This window comes from Vanellus vanellus (genome assembly GCF_965231255.1).
Source record: "Vanellus vanellus genome assembly, chromosome: 4".
NCBI lineage: Eukaryota > Metazoa > Chordata > Aves > Charadriiformes > Charadriidae > Vanellus > Vanellus vanellus.
This window is the reverse complement of record NC_138909.1, coordinates 16,508,906-16,527,289: the sequence shown is the minus strand read 5'-3', so window position 1 is coordinate 16,527,289 and position 18,384 is coordinate 16,508,906. Positions and strand designations below refer to the sequence as shown.

Genomic DNA, 18,384 nt, shown 5'->3' with positions numbered 1-18,384 from the left:
TTCAGTAGAGCCCTGCTGACAGCTCAACAATTATATAAGATGCTGCCTTCCTAAAAATCACTTCCCAGCAATGTCAGTGCATGAGGAGCTAGGAGAATCCAGTTACTTTCCTGCTGGGATATAATTTGTCATTTGTCAGAACCGTTCCACCTGGCTTACACCGTCCAGGGTAAAAATGTTTGCTTAGTCAAGTTTCTTTACCTGGGGAGGATAACTTGGTGCTATATGTTTGTGGCAAAGACTTGTGTGAATGGTTAACACGGTTTATTTTGAATAGTCCCTCTTGTCTCATGGAAAGTAAACTTTGGATGTGAATAACTCTTTCCGTTATCAGCAATAAAATGTGAAATTTCAGGCAATGCAATCTCCATCTTTTATGGTAACTCAGTCATCATTCATTCCCGGGAGGATTTCACTGGTATGTGAAATTATTTCCTTACTTAATCTTACACTCTTCATCAGGTCAAAATCTTTGTGTACTCTTTATTCTTAAAACTAGGCACATGCTTAAGTGCCCAAGGCAAAAGGGCTTAAGACACGTGATTGGAGACTTAAACTAGGCTGTTATCATTTCCAGTCTCTAATTATCAGAGAAGTTACAGGCGGGTAAAGGGCTACTTTAAATTTTCTCAGTAAATCACTCCCTCCGGCTTCTAATCATTTCCGTTCCACTTCTCTGGACTTCCTCCAGTTTGTTTATATCTTCCAGTAATGAAGTGCCTGAACTGCATACAATATTCCAGGTGTGGCTGCAAAAGAAATGCTTAAAGAGAGCACTGCCATGCCAGCCTGCTCCTCTGTGTAATGCTCCTGCAAAAAGAGCCAGAGGTGTTATTGGCGCTTAGTTCTCCTCTGCCGCATTGCTTTTTACATCCAGATTATCCTCTTATTCCTGGGTTTCTTTCGATGTTTGTGCTTTCCAAATTTTGCTTTGTTATTTTGCTTTGGTTTTAACTCCTTCTTTTCTATTACTCCCTTGGTACATGCGGTAGCATTTTTCCAAGCGCAATTTTATTGCTTGTTTCCTGTCTTTGCTTCTAATTTCTCTACACCCTTTTGTATCATTTTTCTGTCCACAATTACACTGAAAACTCCTCCTCCTTTCTTCTTACTTCCAATGAAAAGATCAAAATAAGCAGTAGTCCCTCTGATACTCTGCAGAATATCTTCCCAGTGTGAGAAACTGTGTGCATTTGGTGATGGTTTATCTTCGGGAATTTGCTGTAGAAATTCTTAATGGCAGAATTGATATAGGGTCTTCTCATCAAGTAAATTTTGCCAAATAATAACAATGAGCTGAATTCTAGATTTCTTGCTTACTGTGTAAACAGTTTTGTTCAGGTGAGGAATAGAAGGAGAAGTTAGTGGATGAGAAATGTAGTGGATAAAATGAACTGGGCATTGTGCATCGGTGAATAAATAAAATACATTTCCTGCATGACTGCATCTCCAACAGTATTCCCATATCTGTGTACTTCACCCCTTAAAGTAAGTATTCCTGATCTGCTGAGTGGCTCAACATCTTCAGGGACCATTATCTTGGAAATATGAGGGGTAAGGATGCTCCTAGAGGCAGGAGGAGTATGCTGTGCTCAGGAGGGAACTGCCAACACGCGCTGTTTTTTTTCTGCAAAGAAATAGCGGATTTTTTTACACTTACGGTCTGATTTCCCCTTTTACTTGGTGTAAACATCATCTAAACTTGGCTAAAATAGAGGTAAAGCATTGTCATTCCTATCCTGCAGAGTCTTCCACTTGCTTTGTACAGGTATAAATGGCTTTGTACTCTTGGACTAGTTTCACCTCTGCCTTGCCAAAAGCGCTACTGCAGGAGTAAGTGTGGACCTTCAAGCAGTCAAAGAAAGCCTGTGGGGAGGATGATGTGCCTCCTTCTGAGGCCAGAAGCTTTTGCGGAGGCCAGAAGCTTCTGAGGCCAGAAGCTTTGCGGAGGCCAGAAGCTTTGCGGAGGTCATATGCTCTCCCCATTGCGATGTATGCATGTGCTCTGCTTTCCAGCTTTTCTTTGTCCTCCCAAAACTCATGTCTTCCATGCTTCTACAATGTTTTGATTTTTATTCTCATACTACTTTTTGCTGAGTTACGTAGCTGATGGGTAAACTCAAGACCAGGGCATAGGTGCTGCCTGGAAGAAACAGTGTCTCCGGTTGCATCGGCACTGGTATAGAGACGTCTTTTGTACCAGCTTCTCCGGGCTCAGAGGGGCTAAAATGTCAGGGCAAGTCAGGCTCCAGTCATCTTTTCATAGCATCTATTCTCTTTCAGAAATTAGTTCACTTCCGCACTTCATCTTGTGCTACAACTACTTTAACTTTGGTCTTCTGGTTAACTAAAAGTCAGCCTGCCTCTCTTTGGAAAACCCTTGAAATCCAGCAATGGCCGATCTTTCCATGTAACTTCTTAATTATTTCTGCATGTGAGTTTTGGCTGTGCTCCAACTTTGAAATCATTATGCTGCTTCAGAGTGTAAATAAGTGGGACTGGATTAATAAATTTTATGAAACACGGTGCCACACTTCATTATAATCCAGTTATAAAAGCGGAAAAACCTTTTAGGTACATAAAGTGCATCTGCTTTTAATTTTCATTTTGATCTTTTCTTTGTGTTTTCAGACACGAGTGCACTTTTTTTAGGAAGGCTTTTAATGTTGGTGCCTGGCAGTTTCAAAGTCACTTCTGAAGATGGCATGATAGAGCTAGGAAATTTGGGATGTAGTAGGAAAAGCATAGGACTGGATTATCCTCTCACAATTATAAATCACACTGTAATCTGGCATAAGTAGAAGGCAGATGTCAGGTTTTTATGTTAGTGACCTTTTCATAATTTCTGTTTTCTTAATTCAAATTTTATCACTTCTACTTAGAAAACATGTTTCAGACAAGTGGAATTTTGCCTTTAGTCACTATCGTTTTTCAAAGATGAAACAATTGCTTTTGATGCCAGTAGTGAAACTCACCATTGACGGAATACGAAAATAGTCAACAACGTGAAACTGAGGTTAAATTCGTATTATAGCTTTACACTAAATGACCACCACCCTTAAGCATCCATTTGCTTTACTGACCTCTCTTGCAAGCTTTAGATCCGATAGCTGTTGCTGAAGAGATTGGGTGTTGGCTAACTTCACTTTAATGAGAAAATTGTTGTAATTTATGAAGGTTAACCCAAAGGATTTTGTGCCGTTCATACGCTTCTTGTAAGCAATGACATTTCAGTTCATGTGAGTTTGTATTAAATAGCTGCTTGCAGGAAACTAAAATTAATTCAATCTGCTTAGTACTACCGGAATTTTAATTACGAAAATTGAATTAGAACTGTAAAAAATCTGTTTTCAAGCATGCCCCTTGTGAAGTTAAATGTGAATAGAGTTTTTTTATTTTGTTTTTCTTAAACATATTGAATGCAATGGGTGAGGTTACATACCATGAAGGAGAAGCTACCCTAATCCAGGGGTGAATTCTGGATGGAAATTATATCGTAATTGGTCTTTAGTTTTCTCTAAGCAAAATACATTTTGAAACAGTGATTATGTTAATTAGGCAGAATGATCTTTGAAAGTAGAATGGAATAATTTGTGTTATGCCTCGGTGATGGTGTATTTATGCCCTGAGATGATTATTTTTTTTTTTTTTTTTCTGCTGTCCTATGTCTCTTTTTACAGTTTTGTTTTCAGTGGCCACCATTATTTGGGCTGAAATTTGACATATTTGTTTTTACCGAAATATCCATTTCCTTATAATGAAAGAAAGGATTGATCCCTTCAAGATCTCACTCTGGCATATGAATTATGTGTCTGAAAAACTTGGTATGCTTTAAAAGATGACTCTTTTTTCAACTGTGGTAACTCCATAGCTGTTGAAAATGCCAGATGCAGATCGAATCATCCGTGGCTTTAGTTCCTCAAGACCTAGGATGATTCCAGTGTGAAAGATCACCGCTTGATTTATTTCTGTGGCAAAGCAAATTGCAATTCCTAGTGAAAAGGTGCAGTAATGAAGACGTGGGTCCAGTGCCCAGCGGGATGGCTGTCACCGAGAGGCAAGCTTTGCTCTCGCTTTGAGCTCGTCCTGGTGCCGTTGCTGCAGCTGGAGGCATTGGATCCAGCACACTTGGCTGAAGGGGACCCACGGGGGTGTCACTTGCGAGATGATCCCCAATAAAATTTGGGATAATTAGACAGAGCTTTGATTCATCAGTGGTTTTGCTGCTATGTGATACTTTGCTCAGCCTCTTGAGGTCGAAGGGGTACGCAAAGGGTGAAGTAGCTGTTTTCAGGAGCCTGGGAGGGTTGCCCTGTCCTGTCAGGAGTTTCTGAACAAGGACTGTGGACAGGGCTACCTGGCAAGCCTGACCAGAATTCGGGGGGTAGGGAGGGCTGGGACCTGTGGCTCTGCAACCGGTTCGGGTGCTTGGAAAGATCCGCTTGTCCCTTTAGAGATGAAAATAGCCATCATAATTGGTGTAACGCCCTTTCTACTACTTGATTTAACTTTTTTGGTTTAGGTTGTTATAGTACTTTAACATTAAACGTACTGTGAAATTTCATCATAACTGTCAAATCTTCTGCTATCCCCTCATCCTCTTTCTTCTGACTGTTTCTTCAGATTTACCTGGAATAAGAGAACTGAGGTTTCTGATAAGAATAAATTAATGGAGAGAAAAATGAAGAAATTAAATAGGCAGACATGTACATATTTCAAAGGGTAAAACGGGCTCCTTTTTAAAAAGTCAGCAAGCAAATGCAGAAAACTTTTAAGTTCATTTTGGTAAGCGTCTCAATATTACTTTGGTCAACGTTTCTGTGTTTGGGATCTTGAGAGATTCTGTTAAAAGGCTCTGTTGTGATGGAATTGCTTGTAGCCTTTAAAAGACAGTTATTACTGACCAGGGTTTCGGAGGAAAAGATTTTTCAGCGTATGTGCTGACAATATTTTAAATTGTCGCTGTTATTCATAATAATATTCATTATTATGAATTTAGCATATTTCCAGTCTTAGCTGTGGTAAACTGTACATGCAAAATGCAAGAGAAAAATATGCTTTGAAGATAATGTGTCATTCACACAGAATAAAATTTATGATCTGCTGAGCATGCTAAATCCAAGAACATAGCAGACTTGAACTTCAAAATGTTAGCAAAAACCAAAGGGTAGTTACTTTGGGAAAAAAAAAAAAGTTAACAGAACATTTTCACTGAGATCAAGAGTTCTGAAAAGTTTTACTTTGTGAAACAAACTGCCTATTCTTCTAGTAATATCTTATATAAATACCATGAATCTCATTGAAGGAGTTGGTCTGCAATTGCAAATTATGAAAGGGCAGGGCAAAACATAGAATTAATGCTTTATGCCTTGATTTTTCTGTCTGTCCTATGAGATCAGAAGTTCTCTCGTAGTTTGTCTGTTCCATCCATGTGATTACTACAGACAGTTTGATACATGCCTGAATGTACCAGTAGGATAGTGGGGCAGACTAAGCAGTTTGAAATAGTGAGTAAGGTGCAACAGGCTTCATCTCTGTAGATGCTTACAAATACAAATATTTTATGGAGGTGAATATTTTCAGTAGAGTATTCACTGAAGGAGTATGGCTTAGGGACCCATACGGTCAGCTAGAAATCCTTATGTTGCCAATTAGTACTCCACATTCCAGAATACACACCACCACCACCACCCAACCCTCTCAAACATTCTCTTAAATGAACTTGATATTTCACATGAATCTTATTTTACACTCTGTACTTCCTGAAATCCAGTTGTAACAGTGAGCTAATTGTAGAGCGGGGTACTACATCGCATGTGTAAATGTAGCAGACTGGTTGACCACTTTTACTGACAAAAATGGAAGGGCATTTCAGTTGCAGTTTGATTTTTGCATGATGCTTATTTAAAAAGTCTTTCCAGTCCTTCTAGACCATTTCTTGCACGTTGAAATTTTCCACTAATGTGCATTGAAATTTATAGTATGTCAAGAATGCCTTATCAGATTTTTAGCATGGGAAAGCAGAAATAGGCATCATGCATGCAACATGATCTCTTATAAATCTATCATACATGCTGCTCTGCAGATAACAGCATCTAGAGACTTCAAAATTAGTCTTCAGTTAAAATTTAAACCAAAATGAAAACTTGGAAACTTGCTGTGAAAGAAAATGCTGTAAAATATTAGATGTCTGATTTTGTCAAAACAACATCCTCTAAAGCTCTAATTCTCACTCTTTGTATTACTGTATCCATTATAATCTAAAATCAAAAGCAATTGAACTGAAAACTAATTTCAAAACCGAAACAAAATGGTTTAGCTTGGCAAGAGGGTTATGTTGGTGTTCGTAGATATTTTTCCTTGGTTTTCCTCCTAAAAGATTTCCAATGCTGTATGGTTTCACAGAATCTGAAATGATTTGCAAAGATCAGATACTTGTCCTATTCCTTTTCTGTGCTATCTAGTATCGTTCAGCATTTCTTTGATGACATGAAGAGGGAATTACCGCGTAGTCAATCATATGGCCGTGTTTAAACTTCCAACATGCTGAACCAAAATCTTTCTTAGCTCCTCTGGATTTCAGGAGGCCCCAGCTGTCCTCTGTGACCAACTGGTGATGTGGCTGGTTGGTACTAACTCTGCCTCTTTTGTGGAGGTGACAAGTAGAGCTCCGGAGATGATTTCAATACCAGTTTGGGGCATATCTTGTCTTGGTGGCTCAGTCCCTCTGGATATCGGAATGGCTGGAGCACCAGGCACAGGCTTGGAGATGCTTTCAAAATTCTGCAGCGTGTTTCAAGCATGGCAGAAGAAAATGCGCACATGCACCTCAAATATGAGATATTTATATATATTTTCTTGCTCACTTGTCTCACTGTTGTTAACAGGTTTCATCCCTGCTGGATGGTTTCTCCTGCAGAAAATAGTAGCCTTTTTTGGGCTACATCCCGTACTCCCTTGCCAAATTTCCTCTCTCTCCTTGATCCCTCTCATCAGTGCCCTTTCAGTTGGCTTAAAATAGTGAGTGAGAACCATTTTTATAACTTCTCATCTCCTTTGCCAGGATCACCAGACTGTACCAATTGTTTTTGTTAACCTGGTCTCAGCCCAGTATGAAAGCAAGTTTCCTGGGAAAGGGAAGGAGCAGGAGACAGTCTCTGTGTCAACATTGGCAGAGCATTGGAGTCTTTGCTCTTAGATGTGCTCAAGGAGTGTGTAACAGTATGGCAATTTGAAAACTTTGACAAATAAAGTATCAGGGGACACAGCCCTCCCTGCTCCTCTTCCAGAAAAAAGGGGAATCAGCTTTGTATCTGTAGTTGCAGTTAGAGGAAGCACTGGTAGTTCATCTGTGCTTTCAAACTTTGGCTTTCTGGAGGAAACAAGTGCGGTAGTTAATGCACAGGGCATTAAGTCATTGTTCATGATGTAATCACCACTTAAGGACAACCTGCAGCTTTTTCTCTGGGATACTGAGTAAGAATCGGTAGTGTATTTCAGATTAGACAGAGAAAGAAGGTTGAGTGATCACAGGCCAACACACTGGATTTGAGAATGTGTTTGTCAACACTGATAATTATAACATGTTATTATTAAATAGCAGTTAAACACATAGTTTAAAGCACATAGAAAATTTACAAAAATACTGTGTTGCAGAAATTTGTAGACCATCCTCACTATTTGAGCACCAACTGTGTGCCAGTGCTTTTAAAAGAGCCCTAGCTGGGTTTTGTAGATAGACCCTGGAGAAAATGATGCCGTTGAGACTATGTTTTTATCCACGTCTCAGGTAGTTTTAATATACTTTGCTAGGGTATATGAAATGTACTGTAGCCATACCTTTGACTGGACGGTAAATGTGCCCTATGAAATCACCCATTACTGGCTGAATGGAGAAAATAACACATTTAGAAGGTAAATGAGAAGACTGAAGAAAGAGTTGTGGAACAGGATGGGGGGTAAAAGACTGAAGAGGAAAGTAGGTAAAGGAGAAGGTTAGAAAATAGATTTTATTGAAGCAAAGAAAAAGGAGGAGGGAGTAGAAAGTAAGGAGAGTTACAGAAAATTATAAGAATGGTAAATAAATTAATCTAATAATATAAAATTGTAAAGAAACTGAAAGTTGTCTTGGGAAGCAAGCAGGAAATATCCCAGATGTGGTGAATATTTTGCCAAAATCAAAACAAATTTTGATTGTCTCTAATTTATCATAAAGGAGGGAAAGCTCTAAATTCATGCTTCAGAGAAGGATTTAGGCTATACCTATGCTATAAGCACACTCTTTAATAATGTTAATAATAGATCAATATCGTTATCTTGAGCAATTAGCAGATACAGCCTTAGTGTGCAGCCAGAAAGCATATTGTCTGGGAATGATACGGTCAGATGAGTAAAGCTGTGGAGTAATAAGGGAGATAGAACCTGAAGCCAGGCTGGATTTTGGGAAACCCCGAGATACAAACCCCGGGCATTCGCTATATAAAATGAAGGGCCAGTGTTCATATCTAAGTTCTGTACCTTGTCTATGGCACGTATAAGCTTATTCTGCATTAGTCATAGATCTCAGCGTGAGGAATCGTTTATTAGTTTACCGTGGTCAGACTGGACTGGTTTAAACAGAGCTGAGGAAGTTAATTATCCAATGTCTCAGGTGGGTCTAGCAATAAGTAACTAGTTATGGAGAGAGGGACTCTCCGTGGCTGCAGCCTTTGGAGCTGCAGCGGGGGGGTGGGGGGGACGGACATGGGTCCTGCCATTGCATGCGGATGGCCGGCTGGGAGGGACTGCCCTAATCTCTTTCCCAGGTTGTTCGAACCAGTTCAAGAGCAGTAAAACAAGGTTATGTAATTGACATGTGATGTAGCCTAAAATAGTGACTGCAAACATAGGCTGCTGTTGCTGGGCAGTTGTCAACTGCTAAAAAAAAAAAAAAAAAAGCCCTCAACTGTGTAACAAATGGACCTTTTAAATGAAAATGCAGTTCTGATTTCTACTGAATAGCAGGCATTTTCCTTTTTTTCTCAATGGCAAGAAACAGGCTCTGTGAACACTGAAATTTGGAAAGAGATTCATCATTGTACTTGTGCTGATTTATTTGAGAGTAGCTACCCACTGCAGATGGTGAAATAAAAACCTCAGGTATATGCAGTTTGTTCCTTGGTAGTGTGATACAGCCCCTGTCAAACAGAAAATCCTTGTCTGTACGTGGAAAGTCATTGTGACAAGTCTTAGCAGAAATTTTATTTATATGCTGTTCGCTAAAAGGTAGACATTGTTTATTTTGCATTAATTAAAAGAATTTATATGGGTTTCAGAGATAACATCCATTTCACAAAATCTCTGAAGGTTTCGGAGCTGGATGAAAGGAACACGTCATGTAGCTCAGTGAGCACAAACGAGAGGTCAGGATGTGCAGATTATGTGATGTCCTGCTGTAGGAGGCAAACCACTTCATCGGGGCTGTAACAGAAAGCAGAAAAACCTGGTGTTAAGTTCTGCTTGCTGACCGGATATTCTTGAGGTGAGAAACCTCCTTCAGAAAACGCTGCTGATTTTCTGCAGCATGTTTTCTTTGTCTTTCCTTCAGCCGGGAAGGTCTGTAGCCCAGGTCAGAAGGGCAGCAGGGGCTGGGCTTGTGCAGTCTGGTGGGTAAAGGGAAGGGGACAGAGCTTGAGGGATAAATAACATTTATGGAACTGAGGGAAACTTAGTGTAGAATTACAGCCATTCAACCCAGATTTTTTTTTTCTCCCCTTCATTCACTTAGTGTTATCAGGAGTAACTTCAGTAAAATGGGTGGTTATGCTGGTAGATACTGATAGGAGGAGCAGGAGGATCTTTAGATCTTTCCCCGCACTAAGGATGCCCAGGTAATGGTGTTAAACACCTATACATGCCTGCTCAAGCAGGTGCCAATAGGTACTCCAAGCTGTAAGGCTTTTGCACGTGTCATTGTTATCATGGAGATAAACTTCCCGCTCAGGAAGTACGGAGAAATCTAAGCCCTTATTCCAGCCCAGAAGCTGCAGAAGGGATCCTAGTGCCGATGTGCAGATCTGCAAGGTGGGGCAGGAGGTGGCATCCAGCACCTTTCTCCTCAAACCCTGGAAGGAGGCTTGGCCGTTCTGGCAGCCTGCAGGAAGAAGACAACTTTGCCCGCAATTTTATGAGTCAAAGTATTAATTCTCATTGTGGAGGAAGAAGGAAAGTTTATGAATTTTACATGCGTTTTGATGTGCTTCAGTGAGATGGTATTTTTAAAATTGAGGTTTATTCAAGCTTTTTCTGCTTTATTTGATCCTTAGCTGCCACTCCTGTTTTCTCACTTTCCTGGCCTTTTGCGAGGCTTCCTCAATCACGCCTTTGTCTTGAGACCCAAAGCACACTCTGGTTTCAGACGTCGTATGCGGAGTGGCTTTTGGACTTTTTCCTTACCTCTCCCAGGGGAGTGGGTGTGTAGCTCTAGCAGAGGAAAAGAGAGTTGGGTGCCCAGGTAAGAGCGGAGTGGGAAAGAATGCATAGAAGGCAGCGATGCTGCAGGAGAGGAGCTGAGCGTTAGTGGCACACAGGCGACTGTGAGTCAACAACCCGATGCCATTGCCAAAAGCCAGATCTGGTCCAGGATTGCATTAGCAGGGCTGTTGTGTGCAGGGTGCAGGAAGTAACCATTTTATTGGGCTTAGTGATGGCGAAACTCAGCAATAAATGTACCCACTTTGGGGCATTCTATTTTATGAAAGAAGCTGGAGGAGAATAAGAGGAATGACGACAGATTTAGGAAACATGACCTATGAGGAAAGATTGAGAGAGCTGGATTTGTTTAGTCTAGCAAAGAGATGGGGAGCATAAATCTCTCAATAGACATGAGATTGCTGTAAGAAGACGGTGGCGGTCTGTTACTCTGTATGTCTTGGGGGGAGTGCTAACATCTCTTTCGCTTGGAAAATATTCCAGCTGGGGTTAAATGCAAAGGGAAAAGACGCAGCTTCAAGGCTAGCTTACCCAGGGCTTGTGGGGAAGTTGCAGAATACCTTTCCTCAGAAGGTTTTAAGACAAATTTAGAGAGAGAAAGAAAAAAAAACAACCAACCAACCCTGCCTGAACTGTTAAGCTAGTCTTATCATGTTTCCATGAGTAGGCTTGAATTAAACAATCTTTGGATCCTCTTCCAGCACTGCACTTTTTTTTCCCCCCCTTACAAAATTTAATATTTGATCATAGCAGTTGCTATTTTAACAAGAGAGCAGAAATGTAGAAGACTCATTAATGATTTGCAGTTCCTGACTTACACTTCAGAAAACTTGGGGGGGAATATTTTTTAGGAGGAAGATAAAACGTGGAATATTTTAGAAATTTCTGTAATTTTCTAATTTTGCCTTAGACAGAAACAGAAATATTAGTGACAAGAAATATCTGTACCCTGTTCCTATTGCAGCCTTACATATCTGGAAGTATTGCAGCCCCTTGAAGAGTGCAGCAGCGCTCTGCACACGTATGTGAGCTCATCTTAGCAAGTCAGTTTTTGGGACCAGTGGCACAATCATTGGTCTGGAGTTATAAAATGGGGACAGGCATAACTTCTGCTGCAGCCTCATTTTGGCATTAATTCATAGGCCAAATAAGAACAGCTTTTTTTCCTCCCCTTTTTTATTGCTGAATTTTGCTTGTTCAAGAAAATGTAGTAAGAAGGAAGGCTGAATTTCATAAATACTTCCTTTTTCTTTTGTAAGCCTACAAAAGCAGGGAATTGAAGAGTCTTTGCAGGTGAGAGAGTTGGAAACATTAAAGCATTTTTGTGCGTACATTTGGATGTGCCATTCTGTGGTATGTAGTGACACAATAACCTGGAAAGTGCAAACTCAAATATTCCTCCAGCTCTACTGTGACTAGGACAGATCTCTATCTCTTCTTAGTGTGTAACTTTGTAGTACCTATTACTCATTTATTTTGAACAGGAAATTTTCCTGGCATCTTTTGTAACTCTGTATTTTAGATGGAACAGGAATTAGCTCATATAAGTGCACTTAATGGTAGCATATGTAAAAATTACTTTCATCTTAATGCATTTAGCACATGGGAGATGAGAATTCGATATCTACTCTGTCACTTTCCAGCCCACTTGTGAGTGATTAAGCTGGATAAAAAGAACAACTGGATTAAGCTAAACACAAACTACACAAGCAGATCAATACGTGTCTTGAAAGAGTTAGAGATCTAGCACCACAAAAACATCGGCCTCTTTGCAGGACGGTCTCCATCACCTCACTGAGATCCTGAAGAGCCCCGGAGGTCCTGAGAACTACATCAATTTCAGATGTGTAGGTTTTTTGTTTTGATTCTGAAGTCGAGGCATGAGTGAGGCTTATGCTACACAAATAGAAGATACTGATTTGTTATGAGTATCTTTGCTATACCTACTTATTTTACAAAATATTTTTTATTTGAAATGTACCATTTTTTATTGCATGGAAATCTGAAGCTGTTTTTTTCATCATAGATGATGAACTTTTTAACTGAAAAACTGTTCATTATTATTTCATAGCTGTACTCTACATAGGGGGGTTGTCTGAATGCTGGTCTGTTCTTTTTTTTTTAAGGGTTTTCAAGTTATTTCCATTAATATAAGTTTTAAGAAGACTGTGGTTATTTAATTTTTTTTTAGGAATGAAAAGAAATTGACAAGAAGACATTTGCTTTTTGGAAGGACTTTTGCTTGGCTTTCTAGAAAAACCACTTACAGATTTTGTACTATGCGTTAGTATTCAGAGATGCATGATTCAAAAATTGATGAACCTTGACTAAGTTAGGTTTTCTGAAATTATTTGGTCTAGAGTAGATAGGCCAGAAGCTAATAATTGCAGGCTGTCTCAACCATTTGAAAGGTGACTTACAGGAGTATTCCGCTATTGTGGGAATATTTCTTATGATGGTACAGTGTGACAGTGATTGAATCAGATAAACATTTCCACAATATTTAAGAATGTGACCCAAGTAATTATTGTGGAGTACATAAATGTTAACCTTGTTTTATTAAACCCGTTAGCTTTTGAAAGCAGTAGTGAAAAATGTTGACTTAACAGGTGTACAATTTTGTAGAGCAAACTGCCTTCAGGGTAATTCTGCAATGGGGTTCATTTTGCAGTATTAGAGCTGACTTGTCATATTAACAGCCTGCACCCGCCTGTGGAAGCCTAAAAATGGTATTGCAGTACTCTGTGATGTACAAAGGACATTGTATGAGCACTGAGCAATCGTACTTGCATTCCTAGCAGAAAATAAGCATTATTCCCCCTCTTCCCACAAAAAGATAGTCTACCAGTATTTGTAAGGGCATATAAACCATCTTTATACTGTGTATCATTATTTTAAACACTTTCGTTTTCTACTCTAATTTTACTTCCATGCTGTCTACATGATACTTCTTTAGGAGATGAGCTCAAGTCAGTACGGAGCAAAAATGTAAATAGGAATTAAGTTGACGTTTCTCTTGTTATCTGTTTTTTGTATAGATCACATCATAAAATAAACACTGTGTGATAAGTAGGTTTTCGTTTTGTGATTAGCTGAGAATTTTATCTTTTTCTTGTTTAGCAGGCCTACTTAAAGACCAGCTGATAGATAGATACTGTCACTATATTGTACAGCTTGATTTTATGCCTGACGTAACTTCATGAGCTCGTATTCATGAATTATTTTCCCTAAGTTTTATTGTTTTTCACCTGTTTCACAGTACGAGGTAAGGTCCCTTAATAAAAACCCTTATTTGCCCGTCTGCTTGTTGTTTAAACATCTAAAGCATTATCTAAATGTTGGTACCTTTGTGATATTACAGTAGCACATTGCTTACTTAAATAAGATGGGTTCTCTGTGTGTGATGCTCAGTGAAGAGAAGCGAGAAACAGCCCAAACTTCACTGTCTAAATAGATAACATTGGGTAAGGGTGAAGGAAAGTCAGATGCAGAGACAGAAAATGATTTATCTGCAGTTTTAAGGCAAATTCCTGAAAGAGCCCAAAACAGAAGCTGGTTCTCCTGTGTCCCATGAATGTCCCCTGTGTCTTTGTCTTTCCTCAAGGAAGCGTGTGTGTATTGTGGAAAATACCTTGGCAAATATATTTTATGCCTCTTGTGCTACAGCAGCTCTGTCCCTTTATTGAGCCTGCATCTTCTCTCCCGCTCCCGGCACGCGTCAGCCTCCCGCACGTTTCAGTGCAGCTCCACTTCTGAGCCCTGCCAGGGCATCCCCTTCCCACCCATGGCTGGTGATCGCTTCGACGGTCATTGCCATCTACTTTAATGTTATTTGTACAGCTCTTGGGTTTCTGCGCATCTCACCCGCTTCCTTCGTGACCTGCTAAGGAGTCTCACTGCTTAGTTGCCAGGTGGTGTTACTGCATTTGCAATCCGAATTTTTTTCCCTCTACCTTGCATTTCAGACATCGTTATTATGAACTTGGGTTTAGTTTATAAAGTAATGAGTTTCTTACCTTACATCTAAAATGCCTGTCCCTGAGGCTCGGTAGTTCTTACAGCGCCCACTACACAAGCCTGTCCTATTTTACGCAGGACTATTTTCTTGAACTTCTCGTGCTGGCAAATCCTGCAGCTTACCTTACAGTCAGTCCATTGTACTGTGCGCTGTGTCCTCTCCTTTCATCCTTCCCCTGGAAACCCTCTGCATTGCTTTTTGTCGCATTTGCTGCAGACTGTGTGCCACCTCTGGATCGAGGCAGCTAAAATAATCTTCTCCTCTTGCTTTTCCTGTCATGCTGCACCAACCCCTCGTGGCTTCCTTTGTTCTTCCACATCAAGTTCAAGCACCTTACTTTGAAAAGTCCACGTGGTAGTGCCCTCATCTGATACACTGCATCCGTTTGCTCTACCTACGTTCCTCCCACAAAGCAAAATACCTTTTGCGTCTCCAAGTTGTTAAATGCCAGCCTATTTCCTCGTTGCCATGTATTTCCCTTCTGCTAAATGTTATGTGTTAAATACCTGCTGTCTCCTCAGGAGTGCTTCTGTGGGGCTTTACAGAACTGAAATAATATGGTTGTGATTTAAGCCTGTTTTTGGTAAACCCTTCAGAAACCTTCTGGTGTATAGAAACTGATTGATTAAATCAGAAATCAAGCACTCAGTGAGCTGGTTAAAGAGAGCGGGGTATATTGGGGAGGTTAACGTCTACTTTGCCTTTCTGCTTTAGGTTGTGAACTTTTTTAACATGAGAATGGCCCTTGGTTTTGTACCAAAACTGAGAGTTGTCAGGCTGCTCTGTGATACAGCACATATAAGAAAATTTGAAAAAGCTCAAACCGATCATATATTTTTTGCAAGAAGAAAAATTCCAGTCCTGCTTAGAAAAAAGTAATGAGATCTCTCTTGTGAGTGACAAACGCAAACTCTTTCCCAAATTAAACAGAAAAGATGCCCGTGACAAGTCACCAAGATTATTGGGAAGGCCAAAGAATGGGATTGAGAATCTCTGTATTAATAAAAAGCTCAAAATGACTGCAAAACAACAAAGAAAAAATTGGAATTATGTAAATACATCCTCTAATAATGTGTTTTGGTTTTGGATCATTCAGGACAGCACAATTACCTGTGTGCGGGAAGGAATGACTGCATAATTGATAAGATTCGGAGGAAGAACTGCCCAGCCTGTCGATTACAGAAATGTCTGCAAGCTGGAATGAATTTAGGAGGTAAGCAGAATATTAATAGTTTGGTCTCTTAATTTAATTAGGCAAAAATATTGGAAATGTGCAGCCTTTTTATAGTTCTGGCACCTGCATAATCTCAGAAGTTTAAGGTGGAATTATCCTGAAGAAGTGCTTAATAGCTAATAAACTATTGTCATTCTAAATCAGGTTTTTGAGATATGTATTTTATGGCTCAGAAAAAAGAAAAGTGGGTGTTTTATGATGACAGTAATTTTAGTAGAGTCTCATATAGCTAAAAATGTTAAGGTGTTAAGGTTTCAAGTATTTCATGCTTTTTTTTTTTGGGTGATGAGCATTCTCTCAAATACCAAAAAACATTTTACACCATCATGAAAGCAAATTCAAACAGTGAAACCTTTCAACTTTTTTTGTTGCTTATTCAACGTTTATATTGATTTATTTCTGCGAATGTTCGGATCTACAATAATTTTGATGATGCTACTCCATCGTTCATATACCAACAATAAAAAGGCAAAACCTTTTCTTAATAATTATCAAAAGTATTTTGAAAACAGTATGACGGGAAAACTTACAATAGGTTTTTTCCATTGTTTTAGTTTTTCAATTGCAATGTCTACACAATTCTGGTTGTGCTTCAATGGGTGTCTTGTTTCAAGTCATCACCTGAGCAAATTATATTACAAATCACTTTTTCCCACCACTCTTAGGTTCATTATGTGGTCTGCGAACGGAGGTTTGGATACTGCTTCCCTGATGTACAGAGTGACCCTTCCCTTGGAATGTTTTCATTGTTCCAGAAAATTATAACACAGTCACATTAATTCCTCCAGATCATTTCTTATCTCGCAATTTGCTTTTTATCCTCCTGGACCTATTCTCCTAGTAGCTCAGTTTAGTTCTACAGACAGATTTAGCTGCTTGTCTTTTATAGGTTATATGCAAAATCCTGGTTCCTGCCTGGTACCTTTTTCCACCTCCCAGACTACTTTTTCTGTCTTGTCTCCTGGCAGAAATACTCAAGCAAGCTGCTTCTTACTTTTTTGGGGAGAGTAGACCTGTTAAGATGTCTTTCAACCCCTTTCCCAATTTTGAAATGCTGCATTGCCGCCTTGTTTTTGCTTCCCAAAGGAAAATGAGGCCAAATCGTGGCATACTAGGGGCTGACGGCTTTCCCTTGATTTTGATCTGCGCTATTGAATCTAGCAAGGGAAGCAGAATGGCAACTTTTTTTTAATGAAAAGGGAACTCCATGGCTATAGCTCCTTCTTCCCAAGAAAAGATGCTGAAAATGTGCGTGGAGCAGGAAGCCGGGCTCCCTGGAGTGTTGGAAATTTTGCTGGAGCCCACCGGCAGCTGGTGCAGGGCATCCTGCGTTGCCATGCCCTGTGTGGTGCCAGCGGAGCTCCTGCATGCCTGCCTAACTGGACAGGCGTGTGTGCTTAGCGCTCGAGCAAAATACAGGGCTGCTATTCCCACTGGATAACCTTTTGAAACAGCAGCACGTGAGACTCCATCTGCAATGTCATGAGTTCATCGCGGCAATTTCCTGGGGTGTTTCAAAGGACATGTTCACACTGCCGTCTGCAAAAAAGCAAAGGAGGGGGCAAACTTTGCTTGAGGGGCTTGCTTTTCTTTTTTTTTTTTTTTTTTTTAATTGGCCAGAATGCTGTAAATGAGGAATGTATTGAAAAATCTTCCCTTGTGTTGGAGCTTGGTAGTCTGCTGGAAATTGTAATTAGTGATCTGCATTTAATGATCTAGAAGGCCAAGTCTGTCTCTGCAGTGTACAGCTGGCGTGTGGTTGAGCTTTGCGGTTTAGCTCTTTTGGTGATTTTCTTCACGTAGAAAGGTGAAATTCTCATTCTTGGCTTGATCCCTTTATGGCACATAAATAAGCTAAAATGGCATAAAAAGGTCCTTCCATCACTGCCATGAATGACATAGCAGGGGAACTGCTCTGGATGTCACTGCAGTACAGTGCCTTCTGCGTGGTCCTGTGGTCCAGAAGAGAAAGGCCAGGTTGGAGGCAGAGGGGAGGACTGTCAGAGAGAGGTAACGTGCCTGCAGCCCAGAGACAGTGTTACTGTTCAGAGGGCCCCAAAGGCTGCCAAGTTATGGTAACGGACCTTTCCAGCCTTTGTGCCAGCCCAGGTCTGTCAAGAAAAGTTGGTAGCTTAAGGGCATTTGCTGCTTAGGCCATCCTGCTTCCCCCATGGTCAGCTTTGCGTTGGGCATCTACGGAGGAACAACACAGCATCTCAGACTTAGTTTTGGGAACTTCAGTGTGCTGTTGATGGGGGTTTCTGGTATGGTGGAGATCATCACGAAAAAAGGAGGTGGAAATGCAAGAAGAGTTATCAATGTGTATTTGAAAACAGTAATTTTCTCTTCATACAAATTTCCAAGGTTTGGTATTAAATAACATTTTTTCATAATCAGCTTGAATAGACTGAGTATGTTCATATTATTATGAAGATACATCGTAGCTTATAGTTTCATGTGGTCAGCCTAGTTTTGCCAAGAATATACATTACTCCAATAAAAATGGACTTCTACCTGTTTTTAATTTGGACTTATAGGCAAAATGTGCAAGTATTTTGTTAGGCAGTGTGATCAGTAAGGAGCTGGAGGAAAATAAATTTATAAATGCAGTTTAGTTTAAGTCCTATTTGCAGCATAGTACTCTCTATAGCTGAGTCACACT

General features: G+C 40.1%; 1 protein-coding gene across 1 annotated transcript in view; it reads left to right on the top strand.

Moving 5' to 3' along the window:
• Positions 1–18,384, top strand: part of NR3C2 (nuclear receptor subfamily 3 group C member 2) — a gene marked incomplete at its 5' end in the record, with an annotated part of 94,237 nt that overhangs the window by 20,921 nt on the left and 54,932 nt on the right. The window contains one exon of the mRNA XM_082482456.1: positions 15,585–15,701. Coding sequence (XP_082338582.1) covers positions 15,585–15,701 — 117 coding nt within the window. The remainder of the gene's footprint in view (positions 1–15,584; positions 15,702–18,384) is intronic.